This window comes from Brachycentrus maculatus, unplaced genomic scaffold (genome assembly GCF_059751285.1).
Source record: "Brachycentrus maculatus isolate JH-2025_06_01 unplaced genomic scaffold, ASM5975128v1 h1tg000166l, whole genome shotgun sequence".
Lineage (NCBI taxonomy): Eukaryota > Metazoa > Arthropoda > Insecta > Trichoptera > Brachycentridae > Brachycentrus > Brachycentrus maculatus.
The window spans coordinates 725244-745593 of NW_028280919.1; the positions used below are offsets into that span (position 1 = coordinate 725244).

The following is a 20350-nucleotide window of genomic DNA, read 5'->3' on the forward strand; positions in this document are numbered from 1 at the left end:
GGACATGAATTATTACTAACTCACTAAATTGTAAAAAAAAATTACAGCATGTTACCAATATATATAGTAAAAGCATATTAATTTGAAAATTCGAAATTTTGCGATAATTCCAAAAATATTTAGAAATTATGTTCCTTCTCTATGATATTTCAAACAAAACATTCGAAAATTCAAAAAAAAATGTTTTTAATTTGGTTTATTTATTAAAAAGAAGGAATTATTTTTATTGAATTTGCTAGTTCAAAATTGAAATATTATTCTCATTTTGATCCTTAAAATTTTTGAACTGATGAGCTTTTACTATAATACTCTCTACGAAATTAACAAAACATCATCAACTTTCTTCCTTGCAGCCACGTCAAGCACCTGGCAACCTCCCAACCTTAACTATTTCATTAAAACTCCCGCATCCAACGTAATTAAGAACATTAAAACGACCATCACCACAAGCCCCAAGTCCTGGTTCAATGCCCAACCCGACCCGTTTGACCCGTGGGCCAACGACGACCCTTGGACGACCCCACCCACTGCTCCTCCTCCACCCACCACCACCGCGGCGCCCTCCACCACCCAAGCTACCACGGCCATCACCGCGGCCGCGGACTGGCTGTACCGAACCTTTGTCCCCATATTCACCACCACCTCCCCCTCCCCGCCCGAAGAGAATAGCCTGTGGAAGTACCCGAATAACAATAACTACTACGACGTTGGTAATGGGCCTCTTTCTAACGCAGGTTTGTTTTGCCTGCTTCTTTCTTATGGTTTTTTTTTAAACTAAACTTGTGCACTTCACGGAATTTTACTGTCCGGCAGTCCGGTTAGCATGATAAAATGGATGATTGGCTTGTGCTTTTATCCATCCTTTTTCGAATCGGTGCGTGATCACGGTGCTCGTGAACTCGATCACGCTGAACTGTCGTAGTCAGTTTTGTTTGAAAAAACTGGACTGCCGGGTAGTAAAATTCTGTGTAGTGCACAAGTACCCTACAATCACAGACTAATTACTAATAATTCCAATTATAAATTGACTACCATAAATACATAAATGCACAATCATACATAAATACAACACTATATGACTAAATATGTAATGGTGGAGTCTTCTTCTTCATTCTTCAATTCCTCATCTGCACCCGATGGTGCATAGGGCACTGCGTTGTACTTGTTAGGTTCAAAAAAAATCTGTGTTTGATTTAAAAATTAAAACATAAATTCAAATGGAGTTCTACAAATTTAACGCCAAATCAATAATTAAATATTAGAGTGAAAAATCACTCATATTTATTTGACCCCACCCTGGGAATCGAACCCGGAACTTCCAGTAAGGTAGCGAAGTGTTTTGAACATACACTACGGAGGCAGAATGGTGGTAACAGAGTACTGAAGAAAAGAATACTGAAGTTTATTTTTATTATTATGTATGTACAGATAATTCTCATTTTACTTCAATGCTAATCAAAATTAGTGATTTTTCAACCTACTGTTCATGCTGGACTGGTACCTGAGACGAATGTCGGTGATCAGTGCCTTCATGTAATTAGCAATCAAAATAATATTCTGTCAATGTGATGCAGTGCCTTATGTACCATTGGGTGGAGATGAGGGCTAGAAGAAAATATTTTACAAATATAAAAATATATAAAATGACATGATTGTCGTAAAGTTTTTAAAATATTATTATATTACAATAGAATGTCTGAAAATCAAATATTTGTTAATGGAAAAGTCCTCAGAACTATCAAAGAAAGGTTATAAAATGCATTATCAGAGACAGTGCTTTAAATATTCATTTTATTAATGTACCATTTGAAAATATTTATAGTCATTATTGCAGTAGTGTTGGCTGAATTGGAGATCCAAATCTCAAATTCATTTCTTTTATAATAGATGTAGATCAAAGAATAGAAAATAAAGTAAATGTCTTCTTATTTATGATGTAAGGTGAACTCCTGAATATTAGCGATTGTTACATACGGCTTTTTGACTCTAGCAAATTGAGTGCACGTCAATAATTTGACATTATGATTCATCGGAGTATTTTCGAGTTGGTAATATTAATTTTTGTCTGAATACAGGTGTTTTCAGCCAAAATGGAACAGCCATTGAAAATTTGGACAGTCTGTATCCGTCAGCTCTCGTGTCTAACAACAGCTGTGGCCGTGTTAACATAATGGGAACCATCGTTCAAGACTCTGCCCCCTACCTGTATCCGTTCATCATCGAATATTCTCTGATCGGAGCCGCTGTTATTTACATCATGTGGAAACACATCGGACGTCACTCTCGGTAATACTTTTTTTTAGCAATGATAATTAATTATTGGAAACAACACATTTCAACTATGAAATTGATAATATCTTTAAATCTCTGTCAGCGTATTTTCCAGACAAATTTGGCAAAAATGTGAGCAATCATTTTATTTCTGCGCTCAAAAGCAGATTCGGCAAAAATTACCTATTTCTTACTAACTAAAGGCTATATTCAAATGAAAATTTAATTTTTTGTGTAACAATAATTCACTTATTACATAATCAACATTTTCTTGTTTTTTTAGCACACAAAATTTTAATATTTACTTAAAATTATGAAAAAAATTCACATAAAAAATACATTTTCATTAAGTTTCTCTAAATTTATGAAAATATTTTTTAACTAAATTTTAAAAGAAATATGTACAAATCAATAGTTGATCAAAATATTATGTTTTTATAGAGTCCAGGATTGATCACCCTGCCTTCATATTATTATAACCGAATTGACACCACTGAGATTCAATGCAGTTATGTATGCCCTTATGTGCCATATAAGTGTAGATAGGAATCAGATGAATGTTTCAAATCGACATACTGACTGTTTCAATTGAAAGTATTTTTCATTGTACTAGCTACATGACTGAAGAAGATTTGGAGCACCGCCTGGAAGTGATGCTGTCCCGCCGGGCAGTGGCCATGGCCCACGCCCAGCAGACCGGGCGTGTGGACTGCGTGGGCGCTTCCAAGGGTCTCTTCTTCGGCCTGCTGCTCCTTGTCGGTTCCCTCATCTGCCTGATCCTGTTCTTCGTGCTCATCCGTCACCCTGAACTCGGATTGCTGGCTATCTACCTGGCTGATGTCTCCCACTGCGTTCTCATGGGCCTGTCTATCTTCGCTATCATCATCGGATTTATAAGGTATGTCTAATGTATAGGGTCTGTTAAGTATGTGCTCTATTAAGTCAAGGAGCGTGATTGTGTGTTCACTAGTAGCAATCCCAAAGCGCTACTTGTTCACAAACTTAGTGGTTATATAGCTTAAGACAAGGAAGGAAATATCCCTCATTGAAGTCAATCCTCGGTGCCATTTAAATGTTTTTTTTTTTACATAAACACTTTGTTCTGAAGGGACATTTTTTAAGCTAGCTTTATTTGACATTGTTTTCTATTATTTTTACTGTGTATAGTTTTATTAATATATGTACATACCTATTTTTAAAATACAGATATCAACCTCTCATATTCAAAATTCATACATGTAAATGTAGCACAGTTCTCACTTATTCTACTATCATATGAGTATGCTGCATGTAAGATATATTAATCTAGTTCTAGACAATACTAGATAGTACTATTTTATCAACTACTATGAAACTATCCTATTTCTGTGAAGAAGGCATAGCGGTTGCTAAATTGGTAAACCCGATTACTTGATTCTTGTTTTATTGTTTTAAACCTGTAATTTATATTGTATTTTAATTTAGAAATTATCATTTATGTTTTCATTTTCACATTTTGTTTTTTTTTGTTTGATTTCTACCTTCCATCACCACCTCCTACATTCCCACATCATGCTTTTTTAATTTAAAAAAATCCATTATTGTTTTAACGTTTGTGACTTATTTTGTTTTGCTTTGCTTTTGTTTAATTTAAAAAAATGTATTTTCTTTTTTTATTCACACTTCATAACTAAAACATTTTTAACAACACTCAAATCTTACATCATCTTAAATCTAAACGCATCCACTATTTGCACAATTGGAAATGCGCATTTGTGAAAATTGTGCATTTGCCACTATAATATGGACCCATACGACAGAGCCTCGCAAATGTCCTGGACCTACAGATCTCCTCTCCATGGTCTCTCCTCTTCTCCCCCTAACAGGGTCCAGCAGCTGAAGTTCCGCTCCGAGGAGCAGTCGGACCTGAACGACATCCTGCTGAGAGTTTCGGCTTTCGGGCTGTTTGTGTATGCCGTATTCAGCGTCATCGCTGGCAGTCTCGGTGCCTTCACCAATGAACCCAATCTCCTTGTCATGATCACTGGAATTTTGAGCGTCGTACAGGTAAAGGACTTATCAAGTTATGAACAAATTATATCCTGTATCACTGAGAATGATCCATATCAACAATTGATTGCTTAGACATTAAGTTTTTGATAATGATGGTAAATTCTTTAAACTTTATGTATGTTACATATTAATTTACTGTTATTTACTGTTAATTAATGTCAATTTATTGTTCTAAATTATAATAATTAGTAATATTTCATAAGTTAGGGCAAAAATTACAAAAAAGTATTGTTACATATCATTCAAGTTTTCCAACAATTTACCCATTTTACTTGTAAAATATTATTCAATTTTATAAATACATTTCAAATTACTTCAAAGTTATATAGGATTTTTTTATACATAGAAGTCTTTGTAGTGAAATGTTAACTTTTTTTTTTTAAGAGAAATATTTGTTTTATTTTATTATTTACACAACTACTTGCTTTTCATGCTATTTTTGTGAGCCTAAGCAGCTCGTTATTAGAAAAAGCTATCAAATTGTGGTAGAGTGGGTTCGAACCCAGAAACTCTGACTCGAGAGTCTGCGACACTAACCACGGGACCAGAACCCGACACTTTACAAGTGTATTAGCAATATAATTATCAAAAACTAGATTTAAGTTATTTGAAGAGTGCTGTTGAGGTGATAATTGGCAAAAATATTTCTTAACTAATCAGGTAATTATTATTATTATTATTAAAGAAACACTGTGTAAATATTGGTTTGAACTATGTTAAGGTTGTACTCCAACTGCTGTTCATCGCGGATGTCTCCCGTCGCCGTGTCCACCTGCCGGAGCAGGACCGCAGTAAGCCGGCTCGTCAGGTTGTGACCTTCCTTCTGATCTGTAACGTCACCATGTGGCTGATCTACACTTTCGAGACCCAGAAAGTCGTCGCCAACCCGGTAAGAGTTACAATTTCACTATAAAGTTGCTTAAGACAACAGAAAATCAAAACCAAGCACAGTTTTATTTATTAATATGTGAATGAAAAGATATTCTTAGTTAATAAATGAATTCTTATGGAATATAAACATTCATTTGCCAAAATATTTTGCAAACTTTGAAGTTCACTTTTCTAGTTGTGAAAATGGCACACGGCGAATCAATAAATTACTTGGGGAATATGAATGAAACACAAGTCCACAAGTACTTTCATGATTGTAATATAATTAGAATGTAATATACGTATTTCTATTATGATTGTAACGGCAATGTCTCCACCGAGACACCTATAGAGGCAAGGGTGAGTGAGGGTATGGTATGTGAGATAAGTATGTCAGAAATAACGAATGCCTTAAAATTAATGCGGAACGGTAAGGCTGTTGGGTATGATAATATTGCTATAGAGTTTGTAAAATGTGGTGGACTGACCACCCTCACATGGATTCACAGACTATTTAACCTGTGTCTTGAGGAAGGATACACACCTCTGGATTGGAGACGGGCAGTAATCATGCCTCTATTCAAGGGAAAGGGATCTCGCGCAGAGTGTGGGAATTATAGGGCGATAAGCCTGCTAAGCTCTGTCGGTAAACTCTATAGTAAGATTATAATTGAAAAAGTTAGAATGGTGACGAAAGAACGGATTTGGGATGTGCAAGGTGCTTTTATGAGTGGAAGAGGTTGCACAGATCAAATTTTTGCACTACGAATGCTGACGGAAAAGTTTTTGGCTAAAAATCAGAAACTCTTCTGTGCTTTCGTGGATTTGCAGAAAGCGTATGATAAGGTTGATAGGATAAAATTATGGAGCGTGCTGGAAAAATATGGAGTAGACAATAAACTTATACAAGCAGTTGCTTCCCTCTACGAGGGCAGCACAGCTAGTATAAGAGTGAATGGGGACATTACATCATGGTTTGCAATATCCAAAGGCGTAAAGCAGGGATGTGTAATGTCACCATGGTTGTTTAATCTCTATATGGACCATTGTATGAAAGAGATTGAAAGTATGGGAGTCGGAGCGAAAATGATGAATATAACTGTTAGTTGCTTGCTGTATGCGGATGACGCCGTACTGCTAGCGAGCAGCGCGGAGGACTTGCAACTAATAGTGTCAAGAATGTACGATGTATGTATGGAAAATGATCTGGCAATGAATGAAGGTAAGTCAAAGGTCATGGTGTTTGAAAGAGAGAAAGATTTGACAGAATGCAAGATTATCGTGCACAATGAATCCCTAGAACAGGTGCAAGAATTTTTATATCTAGGAAGCATGTTCACAAGGGATGGAAAAGTGGATAAGGATATTGAGAGAAGAGTGAATGCAGGGAATAGAATAAATGGTGCTTTTAACAGAGTGATTGGGAATAAGAATATGTCCATGGAAGCCAAGCTAGCGGTTCACAACGGCGTGCTAGTACCGACACTAATGTATGGAAGCGAAACATGGAACTGGCAAAGGAAGGATGAAAGCAGAGTGAATGCTGTTGAAATGCGCTCCCTCAGACGAATGTGTGGAAAATCATTGTATGACAGAATTAAAAACGATGATATAAGAAAGGAATGTAAGGCTGAACGAGGAATAATTGAAAAGATTAGAAAGAGCTCTTTGCGGTGGTATGGACATGTGGAGCGAATGGATAGCGAGAGAATGACTAAGAAAATATATGTGGCGAATGTGAGAGGGAAAACAGAACGTGGACGACCGAAAAAGACTTGGCACGATCAGATCAATCAGAACCTAAAATCTGGCGGTGTCAAAAGTCTGCGTAATCGGAGGGCATGTATGACTAGATGTATGGATGTGAAGGAGGCTAGGAGTGTATGTCAGGACAGAAGAGTGTGGCGTTCCATCCTCTCTGCCTACCCCTGCGGGGAAACGGCGTGATGGTAGTAGTAGTAGTAGTAGTATTATGATTGATGAGAAATAAGTATTCATTGGTCGAAAGGTCCGAGAACAAAAGGAATAGGTACTTGGATATATACAAATAGACTTGAGCTAGAGACATCTGCACGTGATTTCTTGAAGTTAATGATGCAAATGCACAATGAAAAGATATGTATAAAAGTATACTAATATCGATCAACCGGTGAGACTATAGCCGCCTGCTTTGAAGTATAGGAAATAATGGATAGTTTTAAATTTTGTTGCATAAAAGTGATGCGATTTGTTTTCCATAATAGGTACAATTGGACTTCTATGGTTTCCTGGCCTGGGCCATCGTCCAGCGTGTCACCCTTCCCCTCTGCATCTTCCACCGCTTCCACTCTGCCGTGACTCTGGCCGAAATATGGAAGACTAGCTACAAAGCTCGTCTGGAGTGAACATACCACAGCTGAAAGAGAATCCACGATCAAAATGTCAAAAAAATATCTGAATTTATAACAAATTCAGTTTCTCAAGCCATTGTCGGGATAGAAGAATAATGCACACTGATTGTGTTCACAGTCGAAAAAATTGACGACTTATATATTCAAGGTTTTGATTGCATATTGTCAGTTTACGAACCCTTCGCTTTTCATAGAGAGTCACATTTATCGGAAAGCGATGTTTGAGTTTTGTAAACATTAAAATTACTTTCTCAATTTGTATGCTCAATTTTGAAATAGATGGATAAGAGTAATGGTACAGATTACACGCAAAATATTGTATTTACGTTGCAACTTCAAACAGTACAAACAATTTTAATCGAATTAGAAAGACCTCTTCCTTTTTTTCCGTCAACTTTATACTTTGTCACTAACTTACTTTCATTCCTAGCGCTTCACTTTTCTGTAAGTGCTTACATATAAGAGCAATGAGTGCAGATTGTTATAACATAGTAGATGATATTTAACATATTTCATAATGTGTGTATTTCTGTATTTCTGAATGTCTGAAATTCAATATACAATTACAATTTACTTGTTAAGATTTGACATTTTTTATTGGTATAAGTGTACTGTAGGTTTATATATTTATTATATTCCTATAATGATATTTAACAATAGAGTTGTAAAAAGTATCGATTGAAGAACTGTATTAGCCAAACTTTAGAGACTATTCAGTGTTATCAAATAATGTCCAAACTAAATGTGAAATTTTGGTGTTCTCGTATATTAATCCAAATTCATATGTGTCTAGATTAGATGGTCATTAATAGTAATTACTATCATACGCAGTACGAGTATTTGTGTAACATTAATTGTGCAATCAGTCCTTACTTAAAAGCTTGTGTCGCAATGAGAGAGTAAAGCAAAGTTGTCAGTAAACAAACTCCTCACTTAGGTGTGAATATAGTCAGAAATGGATAAAAACAAACATCCTATAACACTTGCTGCTGATGGCAATGAGTTGAAGTGATTAACAGTAGAAATATTGAATTTAACGGAGACTCTGTAGGTCGTAAATGAGATGGTCATTAAGTGAGGAGTGACTGTATAACATACTCTTTGTTGTAATCTACTTAATATTATTTTTGAACAAAAAATATTGTAGGCTTAATATTGTTAAAATTGTCTTTACAACAATAATTCTAACTTATACAAGAGAATGTCTAATGACATGAACAGACTTATTTTAATTAAATCTACTCAAAAATCAGAACCAGTAAATGTTTACATTTTCTTACTTAGATACTTTTATAAATGTCTCACTAAAATTAAGGCAATTAATTAATATCCACAATATATACTTGTAACAATGCATGTCGTTCTTTACACATGGAATTCCTTTCGAAAGTCAGTTTCTCCTCAGGTTTTATAATCTTAATATGTATAACATAACTACCAAGATATACCTATTGAGTATTACAGTAGATGATGATACGAGACAAGTACATTTATATTTATTGTTATAACAGGACAGCCATGGTCGACTAACTAGATACACCATTACTGTAATGGTGATTTCTTCAAGCAAAAGGCTGCAGAAAACAATTACAGTGCCATTGTGCTGATGAGTATTGAAATATATGTACATATTCATTATCTTTGTGGTATTCGACTTGTATTTACTTTGTAAATATTGCGTTTTTTGACTGAATTTAATTATGGAACTGGCGATCTTTATGCCATTCATTCAACTTTTACTGAAATCAATTTGTACTTAATCTTACACTCTACAATAGAAAAGACACGGAAGAGAGGCGTTGAATCCCAAAAGCTAAACAATGAGTACTAATTATCGATACAGATATTTTTGTTAGAAATCTAAATTTTATAAATACTTTTTATTGTTATATCATAAATTTAATATGAAGCTCATTTGTGTCCAAGAAATGCAGATAGTTTTATAAGGTAGAAATATTATGATACATATTTATATTATCAATCTACAATTGATTTGCTTCAAATAATATATGTAATTATAGTGCGGAATACGATGCCATAAATATTGTAATTAATTTTAAGTAATAATCTTTATATTACATAGAGTGTCTATTATATTAACTGTATTTTAAGCCAATAAGGAGTGTATGAATGTGTTTATTTGATTTTGTAGCTTTATGAACAGTCAAACATTTTCAGGAGATGTGTACAAACGAGTATGTGGTTCTTTTATTTATTTTAACTCTACATTTCTCCTGTGAAGGGTTTATTAACTATGATTTTGTAATTTGTTCTATTATAATCAACATTACAAATATTTTCAATTTTCATGTCACCTTTTTATTGAAAATAAATACTAGAGATGTAAAAATATGAATGAGTTATTATTTTCACCTAGCTTACAATCCTCATCATCCTTTACATACATCGGTTTTTTGTACATCCTGGTTTGACTGAGATTGCCCAGATTTGATTAGGATTGTGTCAGATTGAAGGCGGATCCCAAAATCTTACCCAGTTCGAAATATGGTACAAAAAAATGTACTTAAAACCTTTTCTTTTGGGAAGTGAACTCAGGCAATCTCATACCAACTTTGTTAACACATTGTTGGCGGGCGGTTTTTTCATCAACCCCGACCCTAATTAGTATACTCATTAGAGTTGTATACTTATTCACAAATAACAGCAAACCCAACTCCGATCTATACAATGTTTTCTGGCGTCCCGCGCTGTACCATAAGTAAGCAAATAGAATGCTTATAAGTGTTGCTTGCTCTCTACCAACAGTATGTTAAAGACGCTTTTAAGCGTTTCCCGCAAACAGTGTGTTAAGATAGACACAAAGATACCTAGGAAAATAAGGTTCTATTGTACTTAGCCCTTTTCTGATAGGCATCCCAGTTTATGGTCACAGAATTATAATATTTCTTCATTACTTAAGAAATAATATAAAGTTGTTAAATCTGGAATTTATTTTTTACAATGGTTATGTCTTATACATAAAGAAAACTTTGATAAATTTTAACAAAAAATGTGTAGAAACACAATAAGATGTTGTTTTTTTTTTAAATCTAAATCACCTTTTAGAAAATAATCATGCATTTGATTTGGAACCCAAAATCTGGTAGTACCAAAAGTCTGCGTAATCGGAGGGCATATATGACTAGATATATGGATGTGAAGGAAGCGAGGAGTGTATGTCAGGACAGAAGAAGGTGGCGTTACATCCTGTCTGCTTACCCCTGCGGTGATACTATATGGTAATACTATTTCAGCTTTGAAATATGTGTAAAACAGAGAAAAATGATTTTAAAAAAATTAAGATATTTTCAAAACAAAAATCTCGGTATTTTATCATAAATGATTAGTCTCCAATTGGCGGGAATCGAACCAGCGACGCCAGTTTCGCAGTCGAGAGCAACAATGTAACGTACCTACCTACTTTATACACCACGACACGCTCCTATGTTCTTATTAATTTATCTTTGGTGTCCTCTGTATTTTGTCTATGGCGACAAAGCGGCTGTCAAATTGCTGTTATATGTCGGAAATTCGGTTTACTTTAAATTCCGGGTTCTGTGCGTTGAATAGTGTGTCGATGAAACACAAACTCCAGACGGGATTTATTTATCTAAAATTATATTGAGAATTCACTGTACTTCCAACCGTATTATAATGAAATCTGCCGCTAGATCAGGAGCCGAAATACGTAGGCTTCCTATAAACTCACAAGAAACTCGTTTCGGAAACTGGAATATATCGTATCATCAGTCTCACATTTTAGCGAGCATCTGTCACACTCTCGAAAAATGCGAATCCGATGAAATTTCCGCCTGTCAGTTTTGCCAGTAAGTTTGAATTTTTATAGTAATTGTTCGCCATCTGCAGTCTTTATCTGCTGTTTCGGTTATCCTGAATCGCAAAATGATTAATAAACATGTTTTTTTTTTTTAAATCAAAGTTTGTGCCGCTGTTTCACCAACATTTGGGCTACGATATTCTTGAGTGTAAAAGTTGTAAAAAAAACCAGGACGAATTTGTGGGTAACAAGAAACCACAAGAAAAAATGACTCTTCCATGATTGTGTGTGATGGGCGACATCGAAAAAATCATGAGAAGGGAATTTATGACACAAATTCGCCCCTGGTTTTGTACCAGCTTGCATCATATATTTTTTATTAATTTTTCTTTTGCTATAATTCTTTAAATTTACAAAAATTAAAAATAAATAGAACTCCGTTTATCCCAACCGAACTGTAGGTGAATTAAAAATATCGTAGTGTCATTTTTTTTAAAAATACCACCTTTACATTGATTTAACAGTAGAATTAAAGCTTGATTTTTTTTAAAAATATAACCCTATTTTATATGCTTGTCTGCAGGTAGGATTGTAAGAATAGGGAACGTATATGTGAAAAATACATCACAAACACATACCCAGACTAATTGAAAATAAATCTTTCTTGAATTCATTTTCCAATTGGCTGGAATCGAACCCCCGATGCCAGTTGCGCAGTCTAGTATCTATCCAACTACGACACGGCGCCTGTCAATCAAATTATGTTTAAAAAAATTATCTAAGTGATTTCGCACACAGTTTTTTTTTTTGTTTTTCCAAAGATCTCATTCTCTCCGCCTCCGTAGCGTAATGGTCAGCACGCTCGGCTACCGTTCTTGAGGTCCCGGGTTCGATTCCCAGGGAGGGTCAAATAAATTTAAGTGATTTATTTCACTATAATATTTATTTAATATTACCCTGGACTGGTACCTGAAGCGGAGGGCTGATCACCTTTCCTTCATGTGTTAACAATCAATATAACACTGCGTTTATATGATGCAGTTCCCAATGCACCATTGGGGTGCAGATAAGGGTTTGATATTTTGTAATGTATATGTTAATTAAAATAAATGAATTAAATTGAATTGAATTGACATTCTTTTTCTTTTGACTGCCAAATAAATAATTAAAAAAAAAAAACAAACGGTACATAATATTCATATAAAAACATTAAATATGTAACTCCGTCTTTTCTGACTTTGAAATGAGGCTGACGCAGATGGTGACAATACCCTTCCCGTCCTTAAGCATAAATCAACCACAAATCAACGAGTAGAAATACCTTTCCTGTCCATAGTGTGTTCATTTGCCTATACTTGATGCACTCTATCACTTGACCTTGTAATGTTTTGTTAACATTTAACATAAAGTCAGTAATAGTGCTTTGAAATGTTTTCCAGGTATAACAAGGCCCTGCAATTTCCCCATTTGCCCGATATGGTGTTTCCGAATAACAAATTGTCCCTGGTGTACTCGGGCGGGGGACGGATTGAGTTTAACCCGATGGATGCCCTGAAGTACGTGGACACTGGACGGCCTCCAGTGCAAGTTGCATGCGCAGAGGAATGGCAAGAATCCAGGTAATATCCGGAACAATCCTGGCACGATATGATCATTCAAAACTTAAAATCTGGTGTTGTCAAAAGTCTGTGTAGTCGGAGGGCATGTATGACTAGATGCAGGGCTTTTTTTTAAACAAAAAAGGTCCCAGAATTCACTTCATGTCAAACTTTTTACAAAAAAAAAATATATTCAAATATCATTTAAATATTCATTACAATTCCATATTTGAGGATTTTGATGAATTATATAAATAAAGATTGTAATTACGTAAGCGCAAATATTGTTTCGTCCCATTGATTTTGAAATTTAAAAAAAAAATCTGTGAAAAAAGGTGCTGGAACTTCGTTCCACTGCGTTACATGAAAAAAAAGCCCTGACTTGATGTATGGATGTGAAGGAAGCGAAGAGTGTATGCCAGGACAGAAGAGTATGGCATTCAAATACGGATAACTAGTAGTAGTATGCTTCTGGAGTGTTCTTTTTTTTCGTCCATAAAAATAACCATTAATTTTTGAAAACTTGGAACATTTTTCTTTCCTAATGAGCTAGCCGAGACATGAATATATTATTTTTAAATGTAACTTCAATATTGTGTCTCATTCAATGATCACGATTGGAATCAAGTGTGAAAAGGACACAAACAAGCTGTCGAGAGTCCAAAGTTGTAATTTTTAATTTTGTTAATTTATTTTGTAAAATTATTGCAGACCAGTTTTGGAACAAAAAGCAAAATCCTTTGATTGGACATTTACAACGGATTATAAAGGAACACTAATTGACTTAGAACTTGTTCCAACAGAAGAAAAAATTGACATCGAAGCTTTAAAAAAGCGTGAACAAATCATTTTCTACCATGATCTCTCACTATTTGAAGATGAACTCCATGACCACGGGATTGCTGCATGTTCTGTGAAAATTGTAAGTTTTTTTCTACAAATTCTTGCATGTATACGACTTTAAAAAATCAGGGTAAAATAGATGTTCAATAACGACCAGAATGATGAATGTTACGCAAGTGTGTAAAGTGATCATTTAAGCCAGCCAAATGCCAAGTCGTAAGTAAGACTTGGGATGCTCAGACTATCATCATCTTTCGTTTAAAAAACAATAGATGTTATCTTGAGCTGAGACAACTATAATAATGATATATCATCCGTAGGGTGAATAATCTGATGGAAAAAATAATAAAAATTGCTTAAATCCGGGCTTTTTTTTTAAATAAAAAGGTCACGGAACTCACTTCATGTCAAGCTTTTTACTAAAAAAAATATATTTAAATATTTAATTATTCATTACAATACCACATTATATCATTTGGACGAATCATATAAATATAGATTGTAATTACGTAAGCACAAACATTGTTTCGTCTTATTGATTTTAAAAATTAAAAAAAATATATCCGTGAAAAAAGTGCCGGAATGCCGTTCCACCGCATTACATGGTAAAAAATACCCTGCTTATATCCTATATATTTACTTCAAATTTAGAGGGGAAAATCTATTCACATTTCAAATTGTTAAAACTATTGGTATGATTGGTCACAAAGGAAATGAACCAATATCATCGTCTGAAAATTTACCCCAAAAATGTAATCTGGTCACAATTAACATTTGTGTGAAGTATGTAGCAATGGAAGGAATGGAATAAACACCTCATGCGCTCGCTGCAAAAAGAAATAATGGTGTTTGTGTCAGAAAACAATTCTAGAACAGCATATTTTTAAAATATACAACGACACAAAACAACTAAATTAGATTTTTTCCTAATGATAATGTATGTGGTAATGGTAAAATATGTATTTCAATTCTTTAGTATTTGGCAAAGTTATTAGTTTTTATTTAATGCTTGTTAACCACCCTACACATACGAATGTGCGTGAAACGCGCGGTCTTTCTTGACCATTCCGCGTTAACCCATATGACCTACGCGCACGAGAAAAGATATCTGTTCCAAAAATATTTAATTCGTACCGGATAATACACTTACAAATTTTTGTCAGGTTTCATACCTAGCAAAAATTTGTGGCAACAAACACTGTGATGTTTTGCTTGTTCAAAAAAAATATGTCTGAAAATAACCCGAAGGTAGGGTGGTTAGACAAAACTTTTTTTTTATATTGCGTATTTGTTTGTAGAAAGGGGGCATATTAATTATTAGGGTTTTAAAGAGAATTATATATTCATATATAAAATATTTTTTAAAATTGGTAAAATATTATATTTTTTGTTTCAATAAAATCAATAACTAAATAGCATTCAATTGTAATGAATTTTACTATTGTCTATGGCTGATTTTACATAGTTTCACTACAGTTTTAGACTTTGTTTGAATTTCAGAGAGTAATGCCATCAAGTTGGTTCGTCCTCTTGCGATACTTCCTCAGAGTGGATGGCGTACTGACCAAGATTTATGACACGAGAATGTTTTACGAACTAGATGCACCGCATGTTTTAGTAGAATATACTGCTAGAGCTGCTGACATACCAGATCTAAAGGTAATTCATCCTATAAATAGTTATTGCACAATTCTTATTTATTATACAAAGCCCTCAAATGGCAAAAAATATGTTGACAAAGTGAAAACTAAAAATCATTCTCTATTGTTTGTATGGTTTCATTAGTGTCCTGTATTTTTATAGTTATTACATAGTACTGCGGTAACTGTGAGGATAATTCCTGTAAATTGCATAATTAAAGTATGTAATACATAGTTAAGAATTCTAAAGGTGGAGACTGACCGGAGCATTTCGTCGTAACATAACGTCGTAACATCGCTCGTGGCAAGCATCACCGAGCATCCGAAACTATGCATGGAGCGGTGGGCTCGGTGTACTGACTGCCTGAACGCTCGCATCGTGACGTGTTACGTTACGACGAAATGCACCGGTCAGTCTCTACCTTAATACTTCGAATAATAAAATTACAGGGAAAAAAACAATTAATTTTTTTTTTAATTATTTAGAAAATTATAAAATTATATTTATTAGAAAATTAGTCCGCCTCCGTAGTGTAATGGTCAGCACGCTCGGCTACCGTTCTGGAGGTCCCGGGTTCGATTCCCAAGGGGGGAAAAATAAATATAAGTAATTTTTTTACTGTAATATTTATTCAATATTACCATGGACTGGTACCTGAAGCGGAGGGCTAATCACCTTTCCTTCATGTATAAAACGATCATGATAATACTGCGTTTATAAGATATGATAACACAGTGCCCTATGCACCATTGGGGTGCGGATAAGGGTTTTATCATTATATTAAAATTTCTAGTTTATTTCACTCTGGAGCTATATCATTGGAGCAAATGGATAATGAGAGAATGACTTAGAAATTATATTAGTCAAAAGGCTTGACACGACCAGATCAATCAGAATCTAAAATCTATTTGTGTCAAAAGTTAGGAAAGTGGGGAGCGGTTTCCAATTTTGAATACATTTTCTTATTTTGTTTCAGATACCCCCATCATTACTAATAGAACCCAACGAATTAGCGCAGCACGTGCCTGTACAATCTCAACTGCTATACAAAATAGTTCTACCACCATCAGCGTAATTCAACCGCCATTAACAATAAGTCCACATTAGTTTATATGTATCGTAATAATTGTAAATATAAATAAACCTTTTTACTCGTGACTGTTTTTTTTTTACTAAGAATGTTACCCTATTAAAATATTAAAGTATAAAGTAAAAATAAGGCAAAAACAATATGAAAAGCTTAGACAGGGTTAAAATAAAACAAGAAAAAAGCTGGTGAATTGAAAACAGTATTTGTGAAATTTACGTAGAAAGTAAATGAAGCGGAACTTTGTCATTCTAGATATTATTGCCACTAGTATTCTTTTTCAAATTGAGTATTTATCTGTCATCCACCAATCAGAGGATTCATAACTACTAGCGCACTGACACGCCCCGTGTATTATGCACAAATCTTATTAATGTAGTAAAAGAGCAGTGTTGCAGTTGCATTATGCATATCAAGATTTGAAGGCCATTCAATAATTTCTCAGTATGGATATGAAGGAGTGCAGCTATAAATGAATCATAATATCGTACTTATTAGTGTTATTGACACCGAGTTTTTAAATAATTGCAATGCAAGTATGTAGAACTATGCCACTGTGTTAAACTAACCGAGTATGGAACCGTAGTCAAATTCCTTACCAAGAAAGTGAAAAGAAAAACAAAATCATCCATGAAGAGATATCAAAAGTTTTCGGGGAAATAAAAAATTTAAACCAGTTTTAAATGTTACTTCCTTACTATCAACTATAAAAGCGGTTGAGTAAATTCAAGAGGCAGACAGAGTATCGATTACCACCCTGGTCGGCCAATTGAGGCCAGTAATGAAAGAAATGTGGAAAAAAAAATTATCAGAGAATGCCAGAATGAGGGTGAAAAGGATAGCTTAGATTACTGGCCTATTCACTGGTACTATCGTCTCAATTCTACATGAAAAACTTACCATGTGTAAAACTATAAAGTTTTTTCAAACCTCCGTGGTAAAGATCCCAAAAAACCTTTGGCAAAATTGTTATTGGGGATTAAACCTGGGTTTATCACTATGACCCCGAAAGTAAGCAGGAGTTTACTCAGCAGCACCAAATAGTCATAGAGCTTCCAAATAAGTTCTAGGTAGCATAATTTCACAGGAAGGTCATGGCTACAGTTTTTCAGGATTCCTAGGGAATTTTGCTGATCGTGCATGAAAATGATGCAGCATGCATTGAAACACATCGCTCACTCCTTTCAAGAACGTCATAAATCAAAAAACTTGATTTTTCAGGAGAACGTTTTTAAAGTTTAAAAATATAATACAATGTATTAAAAATAAATATCAAGCCACTTATTAAACTTTTTACTATGCAACAGATCTTTTTGGGCAAAACCTGAAGGTATTTTCTCCATTTGAAAAATATTTAGTATTTTTAAAAAAATAATTAAACAATACCTTTTCTTCAAAATGCAAAAACAACACTTTCTGCCCTGTAGCGGGTAAATATTAAGTTGAAAATATGCCGCTTTTGCTGGGATATAGTACATTTTCTGGGCTATCCGAAAACATGCACAACTGAAAATTGACGATTTTTGATTTATGACGTTCTTGAAAGGAGTGAGCGACATGTCACAATAGATTTTAAGAGGGTATTTACCAAGTGAAATTTAAATAAAAAATTGTTACTGTAAGTCTTTTCTTTTATATCCATACTGAAAATATATTGAACGCTCCTCGTAGGTTTAATCTTGATTTAATTTCATGATTCTATCACCTGTAATTAATAATGGTAATCAATTATATTCATTCACTTATTTCAAGATAACCATTTCAAATAGTTGTTTCAAATTAATAAAGTGTTCCTTGGTTAGTTTTTGTATAACCATCCTCTCAACAAAATGGAAATATTTTATTTATTCTTGATCTCAACCTACTCGACAATAATTGTCTTTAATCTAGGTACGTTATAAATTTATAGAAATATATTTCTCAAAAATAAAACAACATATTCATAAAAAATCTAAATGCAAATAATGATTCTACTGGTGATTTTTCAATTCAGTGTTAGTTATTTCTCCTTGCGGTGATATAAATACCAAACTGAATGTGTTTATATACAATATTTCAAAAATAAATATGCAAAGCTAAATTAAGTGAATCAAGAGATACCAAATTATAGATACCTGCATATCGACATGGAAAGTGAATACGTTCTATGTACCAAACAAAGATTTAACTTTTTTGAAGGCCATAAAAATGTTTCATTGGTTCGATGGTTGTATTTAAAAATAACTTATTTTACTATGGGTGGATAAATGATACTGAATATTCATTTAAAAAGGATAGGAGTAGGACATAGAAAAAATGTCATCATTGTGATATTAATATTTAAACAATAATTTGTGTGAACCAGTTACAGAGTGACCTTTGAAGACATTTTTATTGTTAAAATAGTTTCATCAATAAATATCTCTCAATAATATCTATATTTAGTCAAATGGTTTTTAACTGATAAAAATGCAACAATAAGCACTAAAATATAAGAATAGCAAAAAAATCATAAAAGTATTTTGTTAAAAAAAGATGCTAATGGTGCAATATGTAGCATGTAATTCACATTAATGACATGCTGCTAACAAAGATGGCTGTCATGAGTAGTTAACATCTCTGTCCACAGATGTCAGACTAAAGTGCGTAATAGAGTTTTGCATATTCACAAAATAATTTTATATCAAATGACAATGTATTATAAATGACAATGATTTGCAAAATTTAAATGCACTTTAATGCAAACATTACATACATAATATAATGAATAAACTGCATTCCTTATTTTTGTTGTTTTTAGATACAGTCCATAGTTACGATTTTAAAAACTGGTATGCTGTACAACATGGTTTAGCATTTCCACATGAAATAAATGTGAACAAAGGGGAATTCGTGAACATCAAACTATTGAAAACTGTTTTCAATCAGGATAAATGTTTATTAATAAAACCTAATTTTGATGAAATTAATTTGGATTCAACAAATGATCCAAGGTACAAATATTTATTCAGTTACTGCTAAAAATCGACCACTAAATATTTGAATAAAGGATAATACATATGTAGTTTTGTAAAATATTATACTTCTATTCCATGATCTGTGTATGAATCTTGTCTGCCTCCGTATATTAGTTCTTTTCCATGATCAGTGATAGTTTTGAGTGATCAAATCCAAAAATGACTTATTTCGAAATTGTTATTCAATTTAGCAGTTTTAATTCGACCACCTATCACTGCTATACACAATACATATTTTTAAAAATTTATTTAAAAAAAAACCTTTCTCATCTTCAAGCCATACTTCCATCATTTACTTTCTTCACAGGTTATAATTTTACTTTATTCATTCGCAAATCAACATAATTTTATTACCTTCTTATATAGGTAATCTTACTAGTGAGTTCCAAACACACATATCGCTCACTCCTTTTAAGAACGTCATAAATCAAAAATCGACAATTTTCAGTTGTGCATGTTTCCAGAATGCCCAGAAAATGTACTATATCCCAGCAAAAGAGTCATATTTTTAACTTAATATTTACCCGCTACAGGGCAAAAAATGTTGTGTTAGCATTTTGAAGAAAAGGTATTGTTTAGTTATTTTTTAAAATATATAAAAATATTTTTCAAATGGAGAAAAAACCTTCAGGCTTTACCTAAAAAGATGTGTTGCACAGTAAAAAGGTCAATAAGTGGCTTGATATTTATTTTTAATACATTGTGTTATATTTTTAAACTTTAATAACGTTCTCCTGAAAAATCAAGTTTTTTGATTTATGACGTTCTTGAAAGGAGTGAGCGATATGTTAAAAAATAAGATGTGAAGAATTTTATAGAATTAT

The 20350-nt window shown here is 33.5% G+C and overlaps 2 protein-coding genes across 21 annotated transcripts in view; both read left to right on the forward strand.

The window, feature by feature from the left end:
* Positions 1-9935, forward strand: part of OtopLa (proton channel otopetrin-like a) — a 91970-nt gene extending 82035 nt beyond the window's left edge. For 7 of the 16 annotated variants that reach the window (XM_088261810.1, XM_088261806.1, XM_088261813.1 and 4 more), the window contains 6 exons: positions 354-734; positions 2076-2286; positions 2885-3169; positions 4071-4317; positions 5045-5212; positions 7437-7712. In XM_088261810.1, the coding sequence (XP_088117936.1) occupies positions 354-734; positions 2076-2286; positions 2885-3169; positions 4071-4317; positions 5045-5212; positions 7437-7577 (1433 nt within the window). In that variant the 3' untranslated portion in view covers positions 7578-7712. Of the gene's footprint in view, positions 1-353; positions 735-2075; positions 2287-2884; positions 3170-4070; positions 4318-5044; positions 5213-7436 lie in introns of all 16 variants that reach the window. The other 9 variants (XM_088261815.1, XM_088261812.1, XM_088261817.1 and 6 more) reach the window with 7 other exon arrangements.
* A 1120-nt stretch (positions 9936-11055) lies between these two features.
* Positions 11056-16601, forward strand: LOC148308411 (TIP41-like protein). 5 transcript variants are annotated; one of them, XM_088261824.1, is made up of 5 exons: positions 11056-11410; positions 12801-12980; positions 13671-13881; positions 15303-15461; positions 16420-16601. In XM_088261824.1, the coding sequence occupies exons 1-5, from the start codon at positions 11238-11240 to the stop codon at positions 16516-16518; spliced, it is 822 nt and encodes a 273-aa protein (XP_088117950.1). In that variant the 5' UTR covers positions 11056-11237; the 3' UTR covers positions 16519-16601. The 5 variants fall into 5 exon arrangements, with proteins under 5 accessions (XP_088117950.1, XP_088117952.1, XP_088117951.1 ...); XM_088261826.1 differs by lacking the exon at positions 11056-11410 and adding an exon at positions 11436-11569; XM_088261825.1 differs by lacking the exon at positions 11056-11410 and adding an exon at positions 11443-11822.
* Positions 16602-20350: the final 3749 nt, after the last annotated feature.